Source organism: Typopeltis vanoorti, chromosome 21 (genome assembly GCF_054136105.1).
Source record: "Typopeltis vanoorti isolate ZY-2024b chromosome 21, IOZ_Tvanoo_1.0, whole genome shotgun sequence".
In the NCBI taxonomy this organism is placed as follows: Eukaryota; Metazoa; Arthropoda; class Arachnida; order Uropygi; family Thelyphonidae; genus Typopeltis; species Typopeltis vanoorti.
In genome coordinates, this window is record NC_143569.1 from 17,703,123 (window position 1) to 17,725,380 (window position 22,258).

General features: G+C 35.7%; 1 protein-coding gene across 2 annotated transcripts in view; it reads right to left on the minus strand.

Annotated features, from left to right (window-relative positions):
• Positions 1–22,258, minus strand: part of LOC150094651 (oxidation resistance protein 1A-like) — a 308,638-nt gene that overhangs the window by 280,823 nt on the left and 5,557 nt on the right. For both annotated transcript variants that reach the window (XM_090411008.1, XM_090411009.1), the window contains exon 2: positions 413–540. In XM_090411008.1, the coding sequence (XP_090267134.1) occupies positions 413–540 (128 nt within the window). The remainder of the gene's footprint in view (positions 1–412; positions 541–22,258) is intronic.

Below are 22,258 nucleotides of genomic sequence, written 5' to 3' on the forward strand. Positions count from 1 at the left end.
ATGACAATGACATAACTTTGTTACTTGTTCCTTTTTGGATTCATACTAAAAATTTCCTTAATACTCATATGATGTAGCTCTTTCACTGTATTTTTATTTAAATGGCTACTAACATTTCAATTAAACAGCATGGTTAAGTCATTTAGATCTCCTGCTTGAAGCTAAAATTATATGCCACAGCAGATATGCAATAAGAAGGTGATCATTACGAGATGAAAATTAATTCCCCCTAAAATTATAAAACTTTGCATTTTATATAATATACTTTTTAAAAAAAAGTAATTTAAACATACAATTTTTGAGTGAAAGAGTAATATTTTGATAAATTTGTTCTCATCACAAAGTTACCAGATAATGCAAGAAAGGATCTAATAAAAGAATAGTGTACTGTCATTTTTAAAATATATCATACCTGGAATATTTCTGTCATCTACCTCAATAAGTGGGTTTGTAGTTATTCCAGATGGAATAATTGTAGTAGGTCTGAGAGTTCCTTTTAACATAGTTTGTTTCTTTTCAGTTTCCTCATCAGAAAGACTTCTATAGATAAATAGTGTATAGTGTATCAAGAATTTGGCAAGAAAATATTACATATAACAAACAAAATAACAATATGCTAAAGACCAGCCTTGATGAATACAGGTTTGTTCTATGCAAACTCACAGTAAATTCTCATTATAGCAAATTAACAGAGATTAAAGGAAGCTTTTTTTTGTGTGGAAAATTTATAATATAAAGCTTGCTGCAGTCAGTTTCCTTTTCCCTTTTAAATTACTATCCCGACATAAGACTTCAGTTAAGATTCTTCAGTAATTTAATATTGTGAGTGAATTCATCATACAGCTTACTAAAATGAGAATGAACAGTATGATGCAATTGTTTCTTTGCAAACTAAGTTTTGAAATTATGATTTACAAAATAAAGATTCAGAATATTTAGAAAAAAGATTGCAGGAGTAAACATGCAAATAAGATATAAAAACACAAAGCATAAAATACTTTGTATTTTTATATTTTATTTGCTAAGGAAAAGACTGATATTGTAAAGAAATGAAAATAAACAAATAAAAAGATCAGATATGATCTATCAATAGTTAGTGGTGCAGCAGTGATCTAAAAACTTAACACAGGACTATTAGAAATATAACTAGTCTTTCTTTAACTTAGATTTTAATTTTAATAAAGATTTTAAAAAAAAAAATTTTTGTTTAATATAGTGAAACCTGTGCAGTATCCATAACTATAGAATAACACGTATACCACACTAAATTTTTGTAAATATTTCATCTTATGTATCATTTTGAATTCAAAAACACAGCAGTGTGCATGCTTAAATTGGAATCCCTCTATATAGAGTCACATGTTCATGGATTAAAAACTTCTGAGCTGAAATTAAAATTAGTTAAAATATAACAGATAAATGACTGAGTACAGGATAACAATATCCCAAACTTTTGGAATAGTGAGACAGTCACTTCCATTAAGATTAGGTCTATGAAGTAAGGCTTCAGCACTTTCTTTATAGAAATGTTCATGTTTATATGTGGATCTATGTAGTAGCTTGGCATTTTGCACTTTGGATCCTGTGGTTAGCATTTTTCCATTCCATGGTGTGCAAGGCCAGATTTGTGAGGTCTGATATGGCAGATGTGGTCTTGATGATCTCTCAATGATGCTATCTGGTGTATACCAAGCACCATGTTTATATAACTTGTCTTACTATGGACAAACTGGAAGATCTATAAATAAACTTATTTCTGAACAAGCTTGTACAACAGGCTTTATTCCTAGAGGGATATGGAGTAATGAGTGTTAAAAGTGAATGAAAAGGATATATTCTGACTAGAGAGGGGGACTAGATGGAATTTCATCCTGTTTTAAGGGAATATGCTATGGAAATGACTGCACAATTAACTTGGCTGTTTAATGAAAGTCTTGCAATCAGACCAGTTCCTGGAGAGTGGAAGAAGGGTAAAACAGTGCCATTGCATAAATCTGGGGGTAGAATGGAGGTATCAAACTATAGGAATATTTGTATTTCTTCTGTAGTTAAGATTTCTGAGAAATTGGTAAGAACTGGTATACAGATTTAGGTAGAGGAAGGCTATATTATTTATGCAGGTTAGCATAGATTTGTTAAAGGATGCTCTTGCTCTAGCAATCTTGTTACCTTTCACAAGAGTAACAAGAACAGTGGATGAGAGTAAGGCATACAGTCATATTTTTGAATTTTGCAAAGGCATTTGACATAACACATGACAAGTTGGTTTTAAGATATCCAAACCTGATATCGGTTTGGATATCAGGCTAGATATTAGAGTTGTATGTGTTCATAAAAGTTCAATCAAGTGAAACAGCACTGCTACTCAGTTACAGAGACATTGTCAGTACAAATTGAGACTTGTAACACTCACACACACAGCACAAAACCGAGACACATGAATGAAGGACTAGTCCTAACTAGGTGAGGTGCCCTCTATGGACACCTGTCGGCAGCTTAGGATGTAAACTGGGATCTCAAAATATTAGTGTTTTCATATTTTGGGAAGTTTAAGGCAACCATATTTAGTTAAATTAGGGTGATTTTTAAGAACAGTAGCAGATTCAAATAACAGTCTTTCTCTTCTAAATTTACTATAATAGAGCATGATTGTTTTTTCCAATTGATTCTGTGAGATGTATCCAAATCATGATCTGCAAGGCCAGATTGACCATAGTCATGACTGCAAACATATTTTTTATGTTCTTCCATTTGGACGGTAGCTAATCTTTCTGTCTGTCCACAGTAGGCCAACTTGAAGGAAAAGGAATTCTATATACATATGGAACTGAGAGGTGAGGGAGTTTGTCTTTAGTGGAGTGGATAAGGATAGATAATTTTAAGTGGGGATTGAAAGTGGCACAAAGATCGTATTTCTTTAAGATTCTGGATATTTTTCCTGATGTGCCTTGGACATAAGGGATGGTGATACCATTACTAAAATGTTTCTGAAGAGAAAGGTCGTAGATTGGGGGAACGATTGATGATTTTTCTGATATTGTGAAACTGTAGCCATTAGATAGAAAAGTGTGGTGCATATGATTGAGTTCTGTTGCAAGAGAGATCTCAAACAAAGGTTATAAGCTCTATGGGTTATCTAGGATGAAGACTATTGAGGTGACAGAGAAAAGTGGCTAATGTGTCAGGGCCATGAGACCAAAAAGAATACAATAGATTTTCCTTGAATTGTAGTTCTTATCTCCTGTCACATTCTAATTTTTCTCTCCTTACAATATCAGTCACTTTCTTAGCCTGAGTCTTATATTTCTCATGCAACTATTTTCCACCTCTGTTTATGTTTTCCATAATCTTTTTTTTTTTCATCTGCAATTCCTCTTTAATTTCTCTTATCATCCATTTGACTCCAAATCGTTTTACCTTCACTCAAGGTATACAACCTACCATTTCTGTCAATTGTCAACTTTTTTTCTTAAATATCTTCCATGCACTACTGACCTTGATTCCTTCAAATTCTTTCATCCATTGAACTGCTGCAAGCTGGTTTCTAAGTCTGTGATAGTTACTTGCTTTATAATTCCCCATAAATTCCTTCTGCCTTGTTAGGATTCTAGTCTTTTAGTCCACATGTTTCAGTTAGTTTTGTTTTACAAGTCTTATTTTGTACTCTGATGATGTTTATAACTGAGATGAAATACTGAAGCATTAAATACTATTTTAATTGTTTCCTAGTGCTGTTTCACTATTAAATTTTTATCATGAGTTTTTCCCAGCACTTAAGCCTTAACACACAGTATTATATATGGAGAAGCAATATCAGGGAGTAGGAAGATTAGAGTGGATTTCTGAAAGGTTCAGTACTGGGATCATTACTGTTCAACCTTAATGTAATGATATTGTCACAGGACTACAGGGAGATATTCAGTTGTTTGTTAGCAATGTAAAGGTTATGGAGGGTTATCAGTAATGGTGCTAATGTTTTGGCTCTTAAAAAGAATTCAAATAAGCTGGAAACAAGAATGGAGAATTAGTTTAATGCAATTAAATGCAAGGTTTTGAAATTTGAGACCTACAGATGAGATTCTTCATGCTAACCTGGTAGAGTTATACAGGAAGAAGTGAAAGATGCAAGAGATCTTGGGCCATTATCAAGAAAAATCTGAAGTTTAGAGGAAGTATTGCAAAGGCTTTGAAGATAATAATCAAAAGAGATAAAAGGGTGGTGGAGGATGATACTGATCATGAGAGATAAAAGGGTGGTGGTCACATTGTATAAAGCTTTGATAAGATCACATCTGGATTTCTGTGCTCAGATCTAGTCACCAGGATTTGAAGGGGAAGAAGTAATCTTGGAGGTAGCACAGAGATGGATAACAAAAATTATACCAGGACTGTATAATGTTGATTACAAGAATAGACCATTACAAGGCCATCCATAGAAATAACAAAGGAAGTAGTGAGTAAAAGTGTAAAAAGTAAGTTTTTTTTTTTTGCATGGAGAATGGTAGGAACATGGAATGCAAGATCGTGGTGAAAATGCAAATGGCAGAAGAGTTTAAGGAGGGGTATGATCTAATTACTGTTATCTCTCACGATAAGTCTTGTGACTATGGGGTCAAGAAAATAATAGTAATTTGCTGCAAGTGTTCAATGAAGCTAGAAACTTGAGGATAAAAGGAGATGAGGTAAAGGGTTACAACTAAGGAAGTTAAGTCAACATATCAGATAATCCCAAATATCAAGAGAGAGCACTAAGTTACAGAAGTTAGTCAATCTTCCATTTTAACTACTAGGATCACATATGATTACCTTTATTCTGAGTAAATAAATGAAAAGATCCAGCAGTAGGTAACAAAGTTGATATTTGGCCTATGGAATGGACTGACTGAAAGAATGATCTCCTAAAAGCCTGAGAGGTAAATACATAAGACAGGGGATACAAAAGAAAGGAAACAAGTTATAAGGGAATCTTACAGCAAAGATGCTAGTGAAATTTTATAGTTCATTTCAACAGGTGGAGAATGAGCTTGAAATCATTCCTAGAGGCCAAATAAGGGTGTGCTTAGGAATAATCTAAAGTACAGGTTCTTCACATGGCTTTTGGTGCGTGCAGAATGGTTACCATAAGATCAAGCAAGTACATCTCGAGCAAATGCTTTCAAAGAAAGATATGATAGGTGTTTAAGGTACTATGGAAGAGATCCTTCCCTCAATGTCCTTGGCTTGCTGGAGAAGCAAGCATAATATTTCCCAAAGAGGTAATCTGGCAGATAAGAACAATTTCCTACTCACTTCGGAGTCCCAATTTTCACTCCATCTTATTTTATTTCTATGAGATTACATAAAAGGATGAAGATAATGCTTTAAAACTGACTTCACTACAAGAATTTAAGGACAAAATGACAATCAGCATTTCTGGAAATAATGGAGCACATATAGTAAGGTCCAAGTTGTGTTAGACATGTGTCAAACTACACAAGGAGCATGTTTATGATTGGAGAAGTAATTTTTCATTCACAAATAAACATTACACTAATGTCACTGAAAATATCTGCTATCTTAATTTTTCTTAAATATTTGGATTTAAAATACCACCATTCTTTTGTAGAGATTTTATATTAAATGAATAGCAAATATCATTACATATGGTATTTCTCTTTCTTTATATACACACACATGGGTCTCTTTTTATGCGGTGCATATTTCATGCAAATGGTTCCCCGTTGTACACAACGAGCAATGTGTTGCAGCACATTCTGGCATAACGTGAGTAACGTGTGAGCAGCGAGTGTCCATGAAGTTTAATTTTGTATGTGAGTAAGCATTTGTCTTTTCATTATTGTTAGTCTAAAGTTTGCTCATTTTTATTTTAAAGATTTAATTTGGCCCAATGGAGAAAAAAAATACCAAATAAAAGCAATTTCTTTGGAAATAAAAATTGCAATTTTAGATTGCTTAGCAAAAGGAGAGGGATCTACGGCGATTGGTAACATTTTAATTTAGGCAAATCTACTATAAGAGCAATTAAAAAAGAATAAAGGTTGCAATAAGAAAATCTGTCATTTCTGGTGCAAAACTAAGTGCCAAACTATCACGTACTCAAGAGATGCTTTATTAGAAAAAATGGAACAAGCGCTCGTAATTTGGATTGAAGAATTAACTCAAAGGAGAATTCCTATAAGTGGTTATTTAATTAAACAAAAAAAAAGCTCTTCGGTTTTATGAACAGATGAAGCAATTGGAGCCATCTGCTTCCGCTTCCCAGGCTGATAAAGAATTCTCAGCTAGCAAAGGATGGCTAACTGGGTTTTTAAAAAGGAATGCACTTCATAACGTGAAGATTACAGGTGAGGTTGCAGGGAGACGATTATGAGCAAGGTGGTTTCCCGTTGCCTTCCTTGCCGTACTATATCCTATGGATGTATCCTGTGTTCACAGGGCCAGTTTGCCTGCTTGCAGGATGAAAAACTCCAGATAAACTGGTTGAAAAACCCTGCTGTCCATGCCCAAGAATGGCTGAGGAAGATCCTTAAGCTCCTTCCCCAAGCATATGGTTGCAAAGCGAATAGCCACTAGGATAACTGTGCAGACAAATTATACATATACACACTATATATAGTTCAGTGGTTTGCTGATGATGCAAAGCTGGACAGAATTATAAGTGGCATAGCTGATATTAATTCCCTTCAGGAAGATTTGAATACTTTTGACTTGGACAAAGGAGTGAGGTTGTAATTTTAATAAATGCAAGGTGTTGTTTGGAGTGCAGAAATAAAAGATTGTGTACTATATTGATGGTGCCTGTACTGAAGGAAGCAGATGAAATCCAAGATTTGGGAGTGATGGTTGAGAGCAGACTGAAGTTTAGAAGGCATAGTGCAAGTGTTGCAAAGACTGCACATAGTAGTGGCCTATGATATTAAGTACTCTAACATACAGGGATGGGAGGTGATTGTTCCACTATAAAGCACTGGTAAGACGACACTGACTATTGAGCTCAGATTTGTACTCCTGGTATTCAATGTTATATGGAAACATTGGAGAGGGTCTGAAGAAGAGTGACTAAGACAATATCAGAACTCTGGAATGCTGGTTATGGAAAGAGATTGAAGAAATGTGGATTGCACAGTTTGGTGGAGAGGAGGAAAAGAAGTGAAATGATAGCGATTTTTACATTTGTGAAGGAATTGTATTGTATTAATCCAGAGGGAGATTATAAAAAGAGTTGAAAGCAAGAGAGGAAGAACCATAGGCCATCCCTAGAAGTTGTGTAAGAGTATGGTGAAGAGGGGTGTTGTCAGTTGAATGACCTCCCATGATGAGTCTGCCAACTCCATGGAGGGCATAATAATACACACGCTATAATCAGTGGTGAGGTATGGAAATTTTAACAAAGGGCTCGCATCATTGGGCAAAAAAAAAAAATAAAAGCCTAACTTAGCCCTTATAATACTTATATTGCAACTTTCTAGGGCTTCTGATAGATATGATAATTCCTGTAGGATATCAATCATTAATGCTAGATCTTTTAAAAATGCCAAATTAAGAAGTTTAAAAGGCCCTTATATTTATCGATCTATGCAAAATGCTTGCATAAAGCTGGGTAATTTCACCACAAAGCAAGAGCCATTCGTAAACTGCAAGCTGCCCATTGTGGTCCAAATACACAGCCGATCTTTAAAATTTCGATACCAAGGTCTTTTGCAATCGTATTTAATTCTCGTTGATTTTTGGTGATTGATGATAAAAAGCATATAATTTATCCATAAATATTTCAAAATGATTTATTTCTTTAATGTTTTTTATCGAATCGTCTATTGCTAAGTGTAAATGATGAGTGCAATACTAAATCACAATGTTGGGAAATTTTTGTAGAAGTTTGATTGCAACACCTCATTTATTTCTTAACATTACACTAGCTCCATCAGAACAAAATGCAATGAAATGATTTTTTAAATAGTTATCAGAAAATCCATATGAATTTAAAGTATCAATTATAGTAGCATGTATACATTCCACGGTGGTATTTTCTAGTTCTACAAGATTATTAAACAAGAAGAACAAGGGGCTTGCAAATTTGAGAAAAATTTAACAAAGGGCCCCCGCAAGCCCTTTATAGCTCACCACTGACTATAATATGGTGCATATAATTGCATGTGTAGACGCGCGCGCGCGCACACACACACACACACACACAAACTATAAATACACATCAAATTCCATACACATTCTCAAGGGACAAGTACATATGGATACATTCAATGGGTGTATCACAGAAAGTTATTACTTGCTTTCTATTGACAATGATCCTCAAAATTGGTCTGTCATCTGCCAGGACTCCAATACTGTCAGTCTATATTTCATCTTCTGAGACTTCGACTGCATCCATCTGCCTCTATCTTGGCAATCACCTGGGTTTTTCCCCAGCATAAGATTAACTCTGCTCCCACACTGATGAATTTTAACAATGTTAGTTCCTAATATCTTCATTTCTATGGTCTTGTCTTTGATCAACAGTTTTATTTCTAGCCAACTTCTCAGACCCATAAGTTAAAATTGGCTTCAACACATGTATACAGCAAGTTTATTCTTCTGAATAATTTCTCTCTTATTTACAATAAATTATTCAGTTGATTCCCCATCATACCAGCCCTTGGTAATTCTACTGTATTTTCATATTTAATTTTCCATCTTCACTAAAAATTGTACCTGAAGGCTGGAATGTTTTACTTGTTCTATAGATTCTCCAATCAGAATGCAGTTAACTTTCTATGTTCTTGTCTATTTTCATAGCTTTGGTTTTTCTGTTGATTTTCCTGCCATACTTGTTACAGTAATTACTCTATTTAATTAAGAAATTCACAGTATAAGAATATCTGCATAAAGTAAGTAGCTGAGATTAACATCTTCAATTTTATAACTGTTATTTGAGAACATTAATTACTTTAATTAATACTTCCAATATTTCAGCAAAATCAAATTTACATCATCAAAGAACACAGAACAACATGTGTGCACACAGGCACTGGGTAAATAAGGCTGAAGAAAGGCAACCAAAGTTGGACTGAAAATATGAGGATGAGTGCTTCCCAAATCTGAGGTAGTTTCATGCATCCAAATTTGCCGAGGTTTGGAAAATTTCTTATGGCTGAGGAAGATTCAGAAATAGTCTCTCATATTTGTATTTGCTGCACTGGAGTAGAGCGGCCATCTTTCAGTGGGCATGCAAAGTATGGTCAGCAAGTCATGAGTAGCTGTAATGATGGAATTAGATGTAGTCCATGTGTTCGGAAATTCTGATGTGGGCTGTTTGTTCATAACAGGACAGTTTTACAACTGCAAGGAAGCTTTAATAAATTTAGTTTAATCCTTTATCCAAGTGTGAGCAAACAAAGTTTGCACCTGAAAATATCTTCAGGACTGGGGTAAGGTAGTACAACACCGGGCAACTCGTAGCTAAGGTGGACCAAGATAACATCACTCCTATCTCAGTATCTCCCATAATGCAAAACATCTTCTTCTTGCGGATATGTATAACGTTAAGCATTAAGGGAAGGGCCACTACCCAGACTAGTTTCGACCTTTATTGAGGTCTCTTCAGTGGGAGCCAGGCCCAGAAGTCGAGATACCAAGCAGAAGCAATGGCGAGATCATCTTTACCTATGGGAGTTGCCAAAACTAGCAGATCAAAATCCAATCCAAATCCAACTAGATTAGAAATACCAAATGGTGGTGGTAATATGAATAATAAAGGAAATGAGTTTGAGGCTGGTGTGAAATAGAGGTTAAGACAAAAATAGAGCAAGTTGCATCCTGGATCTAGAAACCGCATCTGAGAATCTGCACACAAATAGGTGGCAGTTTAGTCTCCAAATGCACAAAGGAATCATGCAGTTTTAACTTGAAATGTGGCAAATCATGTCAAAGATTGAATCAAAAAAGGATATATGTGGAACCGTAAGGAAGGCGATTATAATAATCTGAGAATACTGTTTGAAACAATGTTTAGCATGAAAGCTGATGTAGAGAAATCAGCAGCACACTGAAAGTGGTCAGTGTCTGAAAGCAGCTATATCTAATGAATCTTTACAAGACAGATGATTAAAAATGATTTCACTAAAAAAAAAAAAAGTGAAGCCATTACTATGAGAAATGGTGATGACTAGGTACAGAAGCAATAGAAATTTTAGAGTCCTTAAAGAAAATGGAGAAAGAGAGGAGATACTTGCGATCTCTGGAAATGAGTAAGAACGTGGTTAAATGCGAGGTTCAGGTTCTTCTCATGGCATGTGGTGAGCGCAATAGGCTGCCAGCAGATGAATGCATCCTCAGTAAATGTTTTAAGTAAAGATATAAAAGGTATTTAAAGCAGTGTGTGACTTAGAAGAGGCCTCTTCCCTTGACTCCACAAGGATCCTACATAATTTAAAATCATTTGACAAAAAAAAAAAAAAAAAACTTCTGAAAAACCAAACAATAGTTTGAAAAAAAGCTGACCAGTAGAAATCAGACCATGCTGATAGGATTAATACCGTTATATAACTGTTGATGTAAAATACAGTTTTATTATCATCATCCAAGTTAACTGTTGAAATTTTGATTGTTTTCAATAGAAAATATTTCAATGTTTTATTTCAGTAAAAAAGTTACATTATTAGCTTATACTCTAGTAACATAACTTGTATTGCTTGCTTTTGCCACAACAAATGATCCAAATGAAAATTAAACAAACCAATGCATGTTGATACAAAATATACAATAATACAATATAATTATATATTAATTTTTAAAATATAATTTTGAAGGAGATAAATTAACTGTGGAAAGGGTACAAAGGCAGATAACAAAGATGGTTTCAAGACTATACAAGGATAGTTATGAGGATCGGCTGAGGGAACGTGGACTGCAGAGTTTGGTAGATAGAAGAAGGAAAGGTAATATATGATTGAGACTTTTAAACTGTTGAGAAGTGGTTACAGGGTTGACACTGGGGAGTTCTTTTGCTTGGTTGAACAGCGGGAAGGAGTGATGAGAAGAGGCCATCCCTGGAAGTTACGAAAGGAAACCGTGAGCAAGAGGGTGAGGAGTGGTTTCTTTGCATGGAGGATGGTTGAACCATGAAATGCATTGCCTGATGGAGTGGTATGATAGACTTTGTGTTTCTTAGGGGGGGGGGAACCTCCCCTCGATGAGTCTTGATAGACTGTGTTTCTTAGGAAGGACCTCCCACGATGAGTCTTTTGACTCCATGGAGGCCTGAATAATAATAATAATTATTATTATATAATAAATATAACATAAAAGTACCAAATTTCATCAAACTCCATCAGTCCAGTGCAAAATTTCAAAGAATTCAAAATATTACATTTCAATAAAATCTGTCTAGCCAGAATTATATAAATATATATACAAACTGTCAGATAAAAATCTTAGTGTTTATGTATTTTGCAAAGTGCACCAAAAAAGAGAATACAACGAATCATTTTCTCCTAGTATTATTTTTGACAACACTCAAATTTCCAGAAAAGATGAGATTTCTCTTCTTGGAATCATCCTGACATCAAGCCTCTCTAGGCATAAACACATCACAACTATTGCCTCCTCAGCTTCTAAAAATCTAGGATTTCTCTTTCACTTAAGATGTTAATTCACTTCTGAACAACTGTCAACCTTAAACAAATCACAAAGCTATTCTGATTTGTTTGGAGTGGATCCCTATGAACTCCCTCAAAATGCTTGAGGCAATACAAAGTGCAATTAGATTGATTAATAACTTATTTCTTACCAACTCGCTCCTCCCACTTTCACATAAGAGTTTGGTTTCTGTAATATGCGTATTCTATAAACATTTCCATGGCAACTGTTCATCTGAAATAGCACCAATAATTCTCCCACTCAGTACTTAGTCCATTGGAACACATGTGGCTGCTGCTCAACATCATTCCTTCACAGTACACCTTGAAACACACAAATGTATTGTTGTGGAACAGTCTCCCCCCCCCCTTATGTGTTTCTAAAGAATACAGTACACAGGCTTTTAAATAAAATGTAAAGAAGTTTCTCCTTTCCCAATCCACTACCCATACGTAGTACTAATGTACTATAGGTTGATTAACCAACCTCTTGTGTATAGGCTCAACATAAAAAGATAGATGACTAACTGTATTACAATAATAATTAACATATATACCAAACTATGCAAAATGACAGATTGTACTTGATAATGTTATGTAATGGACCTCCCTTGACGAGTGTACAGACTCCATATATAATATCTAATTCATATTAATGACATTATCTGAAATACACAGGAACAAACTACATCACAATACATACAGTATACAGTGGTATCTCGCTAATCCGAACTGCGGTTTGAAAGAAAACGAAATTATTTATTACGTATTATTATTTTGTGTACTATTATTTTTATTTAATAATTATTTTAACTATTATGTATTTTATAATCATTAGAGTACCATATAACTACGGTGATACACAAAAAGAGGAAATTCAAAACGTGCATAATTTGGTTAAAAATATAAATCCAGATGTTGAAATTTCACAAGCATATGTTACGGAATGGATTACAGGTAGAATCGAAAGTGAATTTGGAATCAAAACAGATGCTGAAATTATAAATATAACGCTGCAGAATGAATTAGAAGATGATGTTGATGATAAAGAACTCGAAAAAAAAAAGTAAAACGTATAGAGGCAGTTGACAGTTTTAACATGCGTATAGAATGGGCTAAGCAGAATGATACGCCATCCCACAAAATTTTATTGCTAATGTAGCTCCGAGAAGAAGTATTCGAAAAAAGTTTAACTTCCAAGAAGCAAAAGAAAATCAGTTACTTTTTTTACAAAGAAATAAAAAAACTTTTTTTGTATTATTTTGTGACACTTTTTTTGTGTTATGTACAAGAAAGTGATATTTTTTTTATACAAATTAAATTATGTACTGACCTATGCAATTTTATTAAATCAGAATCCTCAACAACACAGGTACACACAAACTAAATTTTTTACTAAAATAAACTTGTGCACTGTATTATTTTTTAAGTTTTATATTACAGTACAGTAGCTTTTTTTCTATCAGTTACTTCATTTATTTACAGAATTAAATTGATGAACCATTAGAATGTGATTATTTTTGTCTTAAACGCTAGTTACTGTTGTCTCTTGGGGGGAAATTCGCTAATCCGAACTTTTTGCTAATCCAAATGAGCACGATTTTGATTAGTTCGGATTAGCGAGATACTACTGTACTAAAACATTAACTAAGTTAGTCAAATGTCAATCTTTCTTACCAAACCCGATATGTACGTGTGTGTGGGGGGGGGGGGGAATGCATACACAATCTGATCAAAAATATCAAAACTGCTACTCATCCTAATTCTCACACTAGTAAGAAAGGCATTAAATGGAGTTAATGCCTTTAACATTGTAATAGAATAAAACTTATGGGTTTCCACTAGATTTTGTGTTGCTGGTTGCAGCAATTCCCTTCCATTCTTCAGGTTAACTCGCAATCGACAAGCTAAGCTGAAGAATTGTCTGAAATTCCAATTCATCCCACAGGTGTTCGATGGAGTTCATACTGGGCTCTGTACAGGCTAGTCAAGTTTTTCAACACCACCCAACCCAAACAATTCCTGCAGAGATCTCACTTTATGAAAGACACTGTCATGTTGATACAGGAAAGGCCCTTCAAACTTTTGCCATAAAGTTGGAAGTATAGAATTGTCTAGAATGTCATTATAGGCTGCAGTATTAAGATTCCAAATCACTGGAACTAGCAGGCCCAACTCAAAAAACTATGAAAAATAGTCCCAGTTCATGATACTTCCTCCACCAAATTTGACAGCTGGCATAACACATTCAGGTTGGTAGTATTCCCTTGGCATCTGCCAAACCCACTTGACTGCCAGATTGTGAAACATGATTCATAAATCTAGAGAAAGTGTTTTGACTACTGTAGAGTCAAATGGTGGTGAGCTTCACACCACTCACTCGACACTGCCCTTGCTATTAACTTTCATGGAGCTCAGCAGTCAGGGAATCCCATGTTCATTTCTCAATGAACAGTTATGATGGCATTGCTTTCAGTCATTTCAGAACAAAGTAGTAAGTCTTTCAACCAAGAACAGGCAATTTTTTCATGAAACATGCTTCGGTTCTACACTCACCAGGTTACTGCTCCTAGGCATTTCTACTTCACAACAACATCACTAACAGTGGATTGCAGCAGCAAAAGGGCAGACATTTCCCAATCCGAGTTGTTGCAAAGGTGGCATCACATGATAGTGCCACACTGAAACTCACCAGGTTCTTCAATAGTGCCTTATTTTATTGTTAATGTTTGTCTATGAAGATTGCAAGGCCATGTGTGCTTTCTTTCATACCTGTATAAGCTATGGTTGCGATGCACGTAGCCATATCCACCACTATGAAAGAGATAACAAGATAGTTTTGATCAGATAGTGTATGTATACACAAACAAACAAACATATATACAGGGTGTTCGGGATAAATTTGACATATTTATAATTAATTATATTTTTCCGTAAGTTACATGTATTAACACACACTTCTCTTCATTTAAAAGTTTGGACCCTTCTTCATTCATATACAAGATGTCAGAAAGGATGGATAGCTGGAACCCACCTGAATCATGGAAGAGAATAACTTGTATCATGATGATTCGTGCCCGCCATCAAAATAAGGATATTACGACTGCTGCCCAATGCTCCCTGAATACAGTAAAAACAATCAGGCATGAACTAGAGACTTGCAATGGTGACTACGAGGATGTAGCAAGAAGAAAGATCCCTAGCAGACGATCTGATTGCGTTCGTACAGCAGAATTCCTTGCAAATCTGCAGGAACAGGTGTTGAAGAACCCTGGCATTGGAATTCGGGCTTTGTTCGTGGAGTTGCTAACTGTAGTCAAGCCCTGGATAACAAGGGTAGCCAATGGTAGGCCGTATGTATGGCAGCAGGATTCGGCCCCTTGCCACACCTCTGGGAAAAGTCAAAAATGGTTGTCTGAAAATTTCTACGACTTCACCAGTCCAAATGTTTGGCCTCCAAACTCCCCAGACCTTAACCCCATGGATTATTTTGTATGGGGCGCAGTTGAAAAAGACACCAATCGCACTTCCAGTAATACAAAAGCCCAGTTAATGGATAAAATTAAAACAGTTTTTGCGGCCCTTCCCAGGGAGACTGTAGCATCAGCTTGTTCGAGGTTCCGAAGCAGAATTGAAGCTGTGATCGATGCTAATGGTGGTTATTTTGAGTAAATCTTGTTGATAGTATTGTAATTAACTCTGCCTGTAATGTTTTTTTGTCAATTCATTAAATTTAATAGATACAAAGAAGATTTTCTTTTTCCTTACGAAACTGTCAAATTTATCCCGAACACCCTGTATATAATTATATTGGAGTCCTGTCCTTAAATTGGGGAATATTTTAATCATATCATCCATTAGTTCTGGTTTTAAAATACTATTTCAAAACTAGCACTATTAGTAGTGGTCTAAGACCTATTATAATAAGGTGCATATTTTTCAAAAAAGGAGAAATTATTGCTATCTGGTACATATTTCAGAAGTTGGAGATTCATTTTATATGTAACCTGCATAAGCTATAGTTCTATTAGTTAAATTAATAAACACCATTAGCATCCAGTGAGTATTCAGTTGAGATTTTAGTCTACTATTAGTGTTGCAATTAGGGTAAATGCTTAGAATCTCACAGGTTTATTTAAACCTGTGAGCAGTAAAGCAGCATGTACATACACACATCGCCAGGCTTCTATCCCATAAACAGTACACTGGTGTCCAAAAGCAAAGGACAAACTACATTTTTACTTGTATATGAAAAAACATTTCCATGACTACAGCCAAATGTGGACATAAATTTATTGCCAGAATACTAATAAATTATATTACACATCTTAATAATTTCATACAAATTAAATTGCAATATGTTTTTGGCAAAAGTTACAAATTTTCTAAGGACGTAGCTAAGGAATTAATGTACAGTGCTCACAGAAAACTATGCAGGGAGACATTTCAGTACAGAATATGTCCACCCCAAACTGTGATGAAGCTCTTATAACATCGTACCATGCACAGCACCAAGTGATTCGGGAGTTATTGAGGCAAACACCACTCCTCCTTCAGAGCGAGGATAAGCCCTGTTTATTTTCTAATAGCAATGAGTCTTCCTATTTCATCCTAAACATGTTCTATGGGGTTGAGATCTGGGCAGTGTGCTGGCCACTCAATTCGATTAATATCCTCAGTCTCCAGAAGTATCTCCACAGCTCATGTAGGATGTGGTGTGGTACTGTCATTCATAATTGCAGGCTGCTTGGCCGAGTGGTTAGCATATCCGCTCTCCAGCCAAAAGGCTGCGGGTTCAAATCCCACCATGGACATGGATATTTGTAATTGTCTGTGAAAGTACTAGTGGTGGTAGTCGGCAGTACATGCCGTTCATATTAGATGTTGAAGGTTGGTGGAGTAGTGAGGCGAAGAATTGTAGAGTAGATGCCCTCCCTCGTCGAGTCTTTGGACTCCATGGAGGTGTAATGTGATGTAATAATAATAATAATGGATTCTTCACCTACAGCACCACATAACAGTCAAAAATGACATTGAAGAACTTCATTACAATATCATTCACCACTCAGTCCTTCCCCCCCCCCCAAACTTGTTGCTTGGTGCGTCAATTAAGCATAATGCCTCCCCACACAATAACCTCAGCAGTGCCATATCTATCCTTTCAAGAACATTCTCACAATGGCAAGCAGTGCTACTTTTATGCCAGATCAAGTGTCTTGTAGAACCGGAGGAAAGATTAAAACGACTCATCTGTAATGACCTATTCAAGCATATAGGCCTACTTGTCACAGAAGTGTTGCCACAGTTTGCCGCATACCTGTGCTTGAATGGAGTTGACTTTCAAGCTGACCTGCCATGGTATATTAATCGTGTTTTGCTATTAGAATCAAAAATCTGTCTTTGTGCTCCACGGTAGAGTGAGGGCAACCTCTTAACAAATGTCATATTTATAAATTTAGGGACACAAAAACACATGTTGAACAGATTATTTTATTAATTACTAATAAAATAAAACTTGACGTTTCGATCCCTATATCGAGGTCATCATCAGAAGAATACAATTGTATAAGGAACCAAGCTACATGCTCATGCCCTGTATACAGGTAAACTAAATCTACGTAATTAATAAATCCTTTTTCCTAGCCTGACCTCTAGTGATAAAAAATATATATATATATAAAATAAAAATAAATAAATAAAAATAAAATAAGATAGAATAAAAAATTAATAATAAAAAAATAAAAAATACAAATAAATAAAATAAAATAAATAAATAAAAATATATATATATATATTATAAATAAATAAATACAACTACAATAAACTGCTAAAGTCCTCATGTATTAATATTCTTCTGGATAGTTCTGATTGTTATAAAATGATTTCTTTTAGTTGCTGTTGAATGTTCCAAACACTTCACCAGGTTGTCTTCTTGTAGTGGGATTTTTCTAAGGCTAGTTTAGGTTGTTGGGTCCTCCACATTCTTGAAATGGTTAGGCCATCATTTTTGTTGAGATTTGGGTTGTGTTTGAGCATTTCACATGACTCTGTAAATTTTCTCTCAAATCAGGTTTTGGTGCAGTGTAGGGACTTGGTATTTTTCCAGTCAATTCTGTGGTATGTTTGGAGTGCATGTATATATATATATATATATATATATATATTTTATTTATTTATTTATTTATTTATTTATATATATATATTTTTTTTTTATTATTAATTTTTTTTTAAATTAAAAAACCGTGTAACCTTAAAAGAAAGAATCTTAGCAAATGTATGGAACACTACCCAGAGCCTGGATACAATGCTATGCGAGATTCCAAGCTCTTCAACAATATCAGTAATTCTGCAGCCTTCTTCAACTTTCCAATAATTCTCCAATAGATCAGCATTTCTCAACCTTTTCTTTGAGGAGCATCATCCTCTTCTTGATGATCTGGCTGAGATAGTGGTGGACTTGGCTAGACAGGAATTTTTATTAAATTCAGGAAGGTGCCCTTAGATATCTAGGTTATAGAGGCATTTTAATATGCCACATCTCCATGCTGTGCCATAAGCTTTTTCCAACCAGATGTTCTTGTTTCAGGAAAGTGTCTCTTATGCAAGTTTCTAAGTGGATCCATCCAAAGTTGAATGATGTCTACAAAAGCCACATTGTGTACTGGAGAAAAAATTGCCAATTTCTAAATACCATAAAAGTCTAGCATCAAACATTTTCATTCATTAGCTTACAAAGACAGCTGATCAAAGAATTAGGCCAATAATTGTTTGCTTTTGTTGGCTCCTTTTCTGGTTTTGGGATGGCAATGACAACTGACTTACAAAGAATCCAAAAATTCTTCCTCTAAGTATGAGAAGGAGATACACAGAAGATGGTGAAAGATGTTTTCACCATCTCACTGGATCCCAATGAGTGATGGTGATCTGGAAGAAAGGATAAAAATAGCTCAGGAGAAGTAGAGCAAAGATTACAGCAAGAAAAAGAACGAATGAAAAGAGCCATAATGTAAGTAAAGTAAGGTTACTAAGTTCCTCGTTGGAACCAGGTGACTATCCCTTTGTATCAGGATGCATCTCATACTGATCACTTCCTGATCTTTAAGCCCTGAACATATCTCCTCATTCCGGAACATCAATGGATCCTATAACTCTTCTATATCACTCCTCTAGAAGAGAATGTTTCACGAGGTGTTACTGTAACAGATGGTATTCCACCCATTGATGTTGATTTCAGTAGTTTTTCTGAGTGTTGCTGATGATGTTTCCACAAGGATATCATTAGAACAGGTTCTGGACTGTTTTCAGAACTCCTGCCAGTCCTAAACCCTTTTGAATAAAGGGTGACATTTTACCTACTGGCTTTTCACATCTGCTGCATGGATAATGAAAAACTAATAAATTTATACTGATGTCACATTTTTTTCTTACTTCTGTTATCAAAAAATATATCTACGAAATCAGTACTTGGTTGGGACCTTATGAGAGCTCCTGAAAAATCCGAGGATGAAAAATTCATGCTCAACAGTTTCTTTTTTTGTTCAGTGCCAGAGCTCCCACCCACTATGGAGACACACATGGAAGCCCACTAACTGGCAAGCAACAAATGTGGATACTATACCAGCAGCACGACAAGCTTTCGGCACTGTCCCTGGACCATGAGGTAGGAAACTTACTGCAACACTATTGACCACTGCAGGTGAGTCCCTCTAGTTAACTGATTCTAGTTAGGCCATACAGGACTGTTCATATTGCCAAAGAGGAGTAGTGCAAGACTATCACATCTCTGTGTGGTAATTGCTGAAATCAACATCAATGGGTGGAATACCACCCATTACAGTAACACCTCATGAAACACCAAACTCTTCTAGAGGAGTAATATAGAATGGGATGTAATTGATGTTCCAGATGAGGATATATGTTCAGGGCTTAAAGATCAGGAAGTGACAAGTATGAGATGCATCCTGATACAAAGGGATGGTCACCTTATTCCAAAGAGGAACTTGGTAACCTTACTTACATTATGAGATGGTTAAAACATCTTTCATCATCTTCTGTGTATCTCCTTCTGATACTGTATACTTTCTAGATTCTTCGTAAACCATGTAGAAAAGTATTTTTACCTTGGGTATATAGTACGCCAACAGATTCGAGACCCTTCAACACTTCTGCGCATGTCAACAGAAGGAGAATCCATTCCGATAATAGGGTAATCAATATGTATTGTGGGATGATTTGTTTATTATTACATGTCAGAAAATTAACTTCTCTTTTATGATCATTGCAGTTTTTAAAGTGTTAACTATGTTGCTTGTATAACAGTTGGAAAATTTTACCTATAAAGCACGTGATTTCGCGTGTTGGCAACCAATTCATACGTCCTTCATTTCTTTCTCCCCTTCAGCATGAATCGACTATTCTTGGCAAGTCTCCAAGCAAGCGAAGCTCTCTAAAGTGTGGGCATACTATACTATACATTAAAGATACCAAGCAATTTTATAAGCTTGGTTTTAATTCTCTTTTTTCCCCCAAGTAAGCCAAGTTTGCGCCCGATAAATTTTCTGGTCTGAGGCAACCGTGGTAAAGGTGGCCTAAGCTCTGATCACTTGCCTTAATATCTCCCATAATGCAAAAAAAAACATCTCCTTGCAGACACGTATGATGCTATGCATTAAGGGAAGGGCCACTACCCAGACCGGTTTCGACCATTATTGAGATCTCATCAGTGGGAACCAGACCTTGAGATAGTGATACCAAGGCTGAAGTAATGCAGAACTTATAATTTTTACTTATACAAGTTGCCACAAGGTGCTTTGACCTTATTAAATAAAAATTTCAGGATGAGAGAAAGATGTAGAAAAGTTTTTTACCTTGGGTATCCTATTATTATTACGGGCGACTTCAAGGAGTCGATAGACTCATCAAGGGAGGCCCTAACATCATGTCAAGAACAACTATTCAACATTCACACAGTATCTATCATACCTCGCCTTGAACTCATTCACAGTCATGGCACCCACAACAGACTCTAGCAGCTTATTCCACTCATTCACCACTCTCCAAGTAAAAAACCTAGCTCTAACACCCTTGCTAACCACATTCGTGCCCAGCTTCATATTGCCCCTAGTCTTCCCACCACCAGTCCTATTCTCAAAAATATCTTCTGAATTAATCTTATAGAAACTCTTCAATAATTTGAATGTCTCAATCGTATCACTCCTTTTCCACCTATCAACCAATTTCTGCAAGCCACAAATCTTCAACCTGTTTTCATAAGGTTCATTCCATAGACCTGCTATCATCTTTGTCAGTCTCTGGATCCTCTCCACCTCCTCTCCATCAAGAAGAAACCCTGGTGCCCATATATGGGCACAGTAGTCAAGATGAGGTCTTATTAAGGCTCGATACAGAGGAACAATAACTTGTTTGTCAAAGTATTTTTCAGCAACCAAGTGATTTGATGAGCTGATTTAGCCACTTTTGCAATGTGCTCCCTAAACTTCATCTCCCTATCCACCAAAACTCCCAAATCCCTGGCCTCATCAATCTCCTGGAGTACAGTTCCACCAATGTGATATACTGCTGCTAATCTTTTCACCCCAAAATGCATAACCTTACACTTTGCTACATTAAATTGACATCCATTTTCCTTAGCCCAGTAGTCCTTCAAACTATCCAAATCATCTTGCAAAATTTTGACATCCTGTGCACTCACTGTTGCCCTACCCAACTTTGCATCATCAGCAAACAAGCAAACACTTCCTCTCAGATCCTTTCCTATATCGTTAATGAACAAATTGAAAAGTAGTGGTCCAAGAACAGAACCCTGCAGCACACCACTAGTCACAGGCCGTCTTTTGGACTCTACTCCTGAATAAACCACTCTCTGATATCTCTCCATCAACCACCCTCCTATCCATCTCACCAACCCTATATGCTGCAGTTTACTGATTTACAGTATCCAATTTGCATCTAACCAATATTATACATTAAAGATACCGAACAATTTTATAAACTTGGTTTTAATCCTTTTTTTCCCGAAGTAAGCAAACAAGCAAGTAAGCCAAGTTTGCACCTGAAGTATTTTCAGGAGTGAGGCAACCGTGGTAAAGGTGGACTAAGCTCTGATCACTTGCCTTAGTATCTTCCATAATGCAAAAAATGATAAATTCTGATTTATGCAAACAAGTATAAAGAGTCTCCTATTTTGTTGTTGAAAGTTTAACCTTTTGGCAACTCATATAGGAAAATATGACTTCTGCATTACTTCAATCTTGGTATCTTACCTCCGGGTCTGGCTTCCACTGATGAGACCTCAATAAAGGTCGAAACCAGTCTAGGTAGCAATTTCCTTAATGCATAGCATCATACATGTCTGCAAGGAGATGTGCTTTGCATTATGGGAGATACTAAGGCAAGTGATCAGAGAGCTTAGTACACCTTTACCACGGTTGCCTCAGACCTGAAAATACTTCAGGTGCAAACTTGGCTGGCTTGCTTGTTTGCTTACTTGGGAAAAAAAAGGATTAAAACCCAAGTTTATAAAATTGCTTGGTATCTTTAATGTGTAGTATACTCAAGGTAAAAAAAAATTTTCTACATCTTTCCCTCATCCTGAGATTTTTATTTAG